The sequence below is a fragment of the Coregonus lavaretus genome (genome assembly GCF_964263955.1).
Source record: "Coregonus lavaretus genome assembly, chromosome: 14".
Classification (NCBI taxonomy): Eukaryota; Metazoa; Chordata; class Actinopteri; order Salmoniformes; family Salmonidae; genus Coregonus; species Coregonus lavaretus.
The window spans coordinates 32,530,664-32,536,978 of NC_140001.1; the positions used below are offsets into that span (position 1 = coordinate 32,530,664).

The 6,315-nt window shown below is 46.1% G+C and overlaps 1 protein-coding gene across 1 annotated transcript; it reads right to left on the reverse strand.

Annotated features, from left to right (window-relative positions):
* Window positions 1–2,104: 2,104 nt before the first annotated feature.
* On the reverse strand, window positions 2,105–3,730 carry LOC311141255 (alpha-2B adrenergic receptor-like; the record flags this gene model as incomplete). Its single annotated transcript, XM_084176518.1, has 1 exon — window positions 2,105–3,730. One exon carries the CDS (start codon window positions 3,728–3,730, stop codon window positions 2,105–2,107), a length of 1,626 nt encoding a protein of 541 aa, XP_084032644.1.
* Between the last annotated feature and the right edge of the window lie 2,585 nt (window positions 3,731–6,315).

A 6,315-nucleotide genomic window follows, 5' to 3' on the forward strand; every position in this document is an offset into this window, starting at 1 on the left:
TCAATCATTCATTCATCCATCCCATATTTCCCATTTGGGAGCTTAATAAAGTACTATATTATCTTATGGGATGAATGTCCTTCCAGAAGTAGCTGGGCTTTCAGTATTATAATCAATATCAACTAGAGTGTTCTTAAGACCGTTTGAAGTGTTTGTGTCAGGCCAGCAGTAGCACTCTGGTGGCTGAGTTTCTCCTCTCATAGGCATCCACTGTTCTCTTCTGTTCTGTTCAATGGGGAGCAGTGTGTTCGGTAATAGCAATGTCCTTTCAGGCTGAAGTCAGGTGAATCCACTCAAACTAAGCCAGATCGTCACTGTCCAGTGTCTTTGATAGAAGAAAAAAAATGTGGACGACTATACTGCATTCCAAAAAATCCTTAAATGTCCCGAATTTGCGTTCCTTGTCAAGGGATTTGGGAAAGTATTTATCCTCTTAACAATGTAATATGCTTTAAGCTATATAGATCCAATATACAGATTACATTTCCATTTTAGTCATTTAGCAGACGATCTTATCCAGAGCGACTTACAGTAGTGAGTGTATACATTTTCATACTTTAGTACTTTAGATCCAATCCATGTTGATGTTGGTGGAACAGCGTTTAATAAGGAGGAAACATAGGGGTCAACCTTTGCTGTTGTGCTATTCAGGGAGAGGTGGAGCTGTACCTTTAACCATCTCTTTGAGACATTCTGTGAATCCCAAATGGAACCCTATTCCCTACGTAGTGCACTACTTTAGACTAGAGCCCTATGGGCCCTATATATGGAATAGGGTGCCATTTGGGACTCAAATTCTCTTATAGGGGTGTATAACAACAGTGTTAAGTGGTTTCCTCTCCTCATCTTCTTTTAGTTCACCTGCACTGACACAGAGATTGGCAGGTGGAAACAAATGCCTGATCCTTCATATTGCATCCACCTATATCCTTTGTTTTTCAGTGCAGATGAATGAAAAGACACGAGTAGAGGAAGCCACAATAGGCTATTGAGATGCACCTGATGTCCTCACCTTAAAACACAGAGCCAGAGGAAAGGTATGTTTATGGTACAAAGTTGTCTTTCAAAATATAGCCTAAGCCCCACATGAGAGCAGTGGTTGGCATCAGAGTTTGAGAGGGAGTTAGTTGTCTCATGAACAGTAAGAGTCCTGATGTTGTCTCTCTCTCTCTCTCTCTCATGTGGATAACATCTCTACAGGAACACATGCTATTCCTGAGGCAGGATAAAAGTAAATATGCAGACCTCGTGGTTCTGCCCTCTGATAAAGAGAAGTGCCTCTGGTTGTGCTTAAACAGGCCAACAGGTCTGGCCTATCATCTCCTCGCGTTGTTCTGTTTTGTTTATCAGTCGGCTGATAAAAGGATATTTGTTTGTTTCATTGCTTTAAAGTCCTTGAATGGCTGTGCTCAAGACTGCTGTGTTTTGATCAGGAGTTCTCAGCGAGCAGTGGTGCATTGGCACACCCAAAAGATTTCTCAATTTTTAATCAAACAGATTTCCCAGACAACCTTAATGTCAGTCAGTCAGTCATATTTTGACGAGAGCATTTTATTTTCCTCCTCCTCTCTTCTCTACGCATACTGTGTGATGCTCATACATCAGAACATCCCTCCTACCTTTTACTAAAATGTCATGATCATGCCCTTGGATTCTTACACAGTATCATTCTAAAGCCCCCCAGAGTAGAATTCACAGAACATATATTGCACATGCTCTCCCCACACTATGTCCTTGGCATGGACCGTCACAGTTCTCCAGGTAAAGGCTGAACGTGTGCAGCTACGCACCAAGGGACTAAAACAACGAGCCCTTAGAGTTTCTTTCTGTTGCAAGGTGAGCTATCCTACAGCTAATCTGATTCAGCGTTCTATTCTGAAGGTCTGTAGCAGTTCACGGTAGAATCGGCAGCCCTTCGTAATATCATCAATTAGAATGTAAAATCAGTCAGAATGTTCGAAAAATTTCAGAATATTTGTGCAGTTTTTTACACCTCAAAGAGTTTAGAGAGGACTGAAAAGAAGGGACTGACCTTACAGGTCATCTGTTTAAGGCCTCTTTACGAAAGGAAGGTTGCCATTGTTGTCCTTACAGAGCATTCAGTCTAGAAGAAGGTGCCCTTGGTGTTCTTACAGAGGATCTTCTTGAAGGCCTTTCTGAAGTCCTGGTTAAAGATGGTGTATATGACGGGGTTCAGACAGGAGTTGCAGTAGCCAATCCAGAAGAAGAACTTGAAGAGGGGATCAGGGAGGGAGCAGGTCTCAGGACAGATGGCCTGCAGTGAGTAGGAGAAGAAGAAAGGGAACCAACAGACAACAAACACTCCGATCACCACGGCCAGGACGAACGTGAAGCGCTTCTCTCGGTTCACCATGGCTTTACGACGTGCTGCTCCCGGAGTGCTCTCCGGCTTAGACTTCCTTCCCGCCACCAGCCGAGCCCCCTTAGAGGTGGCGATCATGTCCCTGTACTTCTGGATGGTGGCAGGAGAGTGGATGCCGGCTGAACCAGCCATGCTGGGATTGTTGACTCCCATCCTCCCCCCTTCCCCATGCTCCATGTCACTGTCAGAGCTGTTTGAGCTGTCCCCATTATTGTTATACTTCTTTCCCTTCTTCCCCTTCACCTTCTTCTCCCCATGTTTGGGTTTGGCCAGGGCTGGTGGGGGGAGGGTGGAGTAGGGAGACGGTGAGACCGAGGAGGGAGAGGGACCCAGGGGGGAGGTAGGAGGGGAGGTGGTGGTTGGGGTTGGAGCTAGGGATAGAACCGGAGGATGGAGGAGGTTTTGGGTGGTGGGGGTGGGGGTGGGAGGGGTGGGAGGGGAGGGGGTCTCATTGGCCTGGTTGGGGGACGGTGATGGAGTATTAGCCAGGGTGGGGGGTCTGACACTGGTGGTTTTGTGGGGCATAGCTGGGGTTTCCCCTCCGTCCTCCTTCCCATTGGCTTGGATCCCCCGAGGGGTTTGACTTGGGGTGGCACAGCCCACCCCGTCTTTCCTGGGCTCGCCTGGCGGGTTCTGTGTGCGCTGCTTGGCAATCTGGTAGATCCTCATGTAGACCAGGATCATGATGAGACATGGGGCGAAGAAGGAGCCGACGGTGGAGTAGAGGATGTACCAGCGCTCGTCGTTCAGTTGGCACTGAGGCCCCCTCTCACTCCCCTCCCCACCCGGCTCGCTCTTATTCAGCGACAGAAGAGGAGGGAAGGAGATGATGGCCGAGATGAGCCACACCACCACGATGGAGGCTTTGATACGCATGGGCGTGCGCTGGCGGGAGTAGGTAACCCGGCTGATAGACAGGTAACGGTCCAATGAGATGGCGCACAGGTGAGCTATAGAGGAAGTGCAGAACAGAACGTCCAGCGCCAGGTAGATCTCACACCACAGAGACTTGAAGTACCAGTATCCCAGCAGTTCATTGGCTAGGGAGAATGGGATGATGAGGGTCGCCACCAAAATGTCTGCAGCCGCTAGCGACACTAAAAACAGGTTCTGTGGTCCTCGGAGTGCACGGCTGGTCAGGACGGCAATGATGACGAGGATGTTTCCCACGATGGTGAAGACCACCATGAGGGTGATGGCCGTAGCGAAGAGCGCCGTGGATTCGGGGGAGTAGGGGGCCAGTTGCAGGGAAGAGACACTCTGATTGCAGGGAAGAGAAACACCGCTGGTCGAACCATTAGTGTCGCCCAGCCCCACTGAACATGCACTATCCAAGGGTGAAGCCATGAGTAACACGATGGATGGACTTGATTAAAGTGAGAAATAAAATGTTGTTGTAATGAAGATGCTGTTGGTAACGTTGTTTTATATCAGCTGAGGATGGCTGACATAAAATTATTTCCTAAATGTTGAGGGAAAAAACATTAGGCTATAACTGATCATTATATAGCCAATAAAAAGTATTCATGTTGTGTTATCGCTGTTCATTCCCTCTCCAAGTCCATTCTAAGCAGCGAAACGGTAAACTATGCCCGTGGAGCACGCCAGACTATGGATCAATGGTTTTCTATTAGAGTGCGCTGCCAGAATAAAGCAGAGAGCAATTATATTTCCTGTCTGAAAATAAAACCGTTCAAACAATTCAAAGTTGTCCAGCACATGAAACAGAATTGATTGTAATCTCACAGCTGCTTGATTGTTTGGATATTTTAAAGAAGCGGGAAGTTATGGTCAGGTGGTCACAGAAATAGCCTTAAAATCTCATTTCAGCCTATAATACAAGGCAACACAAACGAGATTGGGAACAATTTACAAACACTCATCCCTGGGCAGGATAGCCTACTTCAGATGTTAGTGTGCAGAAACTTATCTCGCTCAAGTCCCCGCTGTCTCTCAAATGGAGATGCACACAGCAGCCCACTTGGCACAGACATCAATTCAACGTCTATTCCACATTGGTTCAACGTAATTTCATTGAAATGACGTGCAAACAACGTTGATTCAACCAGTGTGTGCCCAGTGGGAGGGCTATCTGACCAATGTTAAAGCTGTGTAGATAACTTACAAACAAATCGCCTATCATAATTCTAACAAATATGAAATGGTATACAGTTGTTTTCCTATAAAGACAAGAAAACATTGGTTTGAACAGATTTAGCTCATAAAATGGTCGAGCCTCGACAGACTAACTGGCGCGCGTTACCGAAAGATGTGCCTCACTTTATCTGCATAACCCTGGACATTATTCAAGCAAAATGGATTCCTAAAATAATAAATTGTCTCTGAATGGCACTGTGAAGTTATTCGTTTATGTTGTAACGTGAGCACGTCCTCAGTGTAGCCATAAAAGTTTTGGAATTCATGAAAACAAAACCATGTCCAACATAACTCCAAGTTGCGCATTGAGTCGAAGTTGCGCATTGAGTTCTTCCGTTGTTGTTTCAGTTTCCTGGTGTTTACTTGTTCCTAGACCTCATCTCGGTTTGGGATGAGCGTGTGCGTGCGTTGTTGGGTATATCCAAGCGCAGATAATGCGCAGTCATGCTTTGGCTGGCTCGTAGCCCCTAGTTCGGTCTCTCCATGTCCAGGTGTAGCCTAATGTAGGCTAGGCTATCTCTTCACGCAGCCCTGCTCCTGAGTTCAGCGCCTCGCCGCTTCTCTCCTCGAGCTTATCGGTTGGTCTCGCAGCAACGCGCGCATCTCCAGGAGTGAGCGTGACCGTGAGCCCCGGTCTAATAATGGGAGCGTCTCTCCTCTCCTCCTCTCTCTTTTCCAACCGGAGTGATGCCAATACGGGCGTCATGAGACCATGCCATCTCCCTCTCCCACTGGGCACACTGTTTGAATCAATGTTGTTTCCACGTCATTTCAATGAAATGACGTTGAACCAACGTTGAATTGACGTATGTGCCCAGTGGAACCAACGTTGAATTGACGTATGTGCCCAGTGGTCTCTCTCTCTCTCTCTCTCTCTCTCTCTCTCTTTCTCTCTCTCTCACTCTCCCTTTTTCTCTACCCACTAACACACTGTCAATCGGTACCCGTTATATTTTTAATGGAAACCTCTGTAGTAAGTAGAACCGCAACGCTTTGGTCAATACAAGAGGCATAGGTCCCCAGCTAAGAGAGTAACACACACTGAAGTCATTTATCTTTCTACAAACATTGTCATCATCATCATCATTATAATCATCATCATCATCATCATCATTATAATCAACACCCTCCACCTCCTGATCTTCATCATTGTCACCATGATCACAATTGAATTGTTTGTTCCATAATGGCCTATTGGCTACTCAGAAAGATACAACTCTATTATTGTATGCTACTATACTGTATGTTCCCATGCAATTGACCCTGACAGTGACATGGATCAATCATCCCTCACCCAACCAACCCATTTCTCCACTCACGCCTTCATTAAACTGACATACATACAGAGATGCACATTATAAAGGATCACGCACACACGCATTCAAACACACAATTTTACCCTCTCACAATGACTGTACTCTATTTAACTAAGATCAAGTGCCTTATGTTTTGATGTTCAAATAACATCTAAAAAGTGTAAAATGTAACAAATCAACACCCACACAGAGACGTGGATTTAACAGTGGAAAACATGTTCCCATTTATGATCTATAGTGGGAGTTGGTAGTCACACACAAACACACACACAGCATGCCTCATTTAGGGTGTCCACAGAGGGTGGGTGGTTGTCGTGAGGCCATTATGTTTATTTCCCATTTTGCATCGCCTACCCAATGTCAGATAGGAGTGAGAACCCTGACCATAGAATTAGAATCCTAACTAACTCATTCTGATTCCATGATCCCAACCACTGGCAAATAACCGCTTGCATTCTG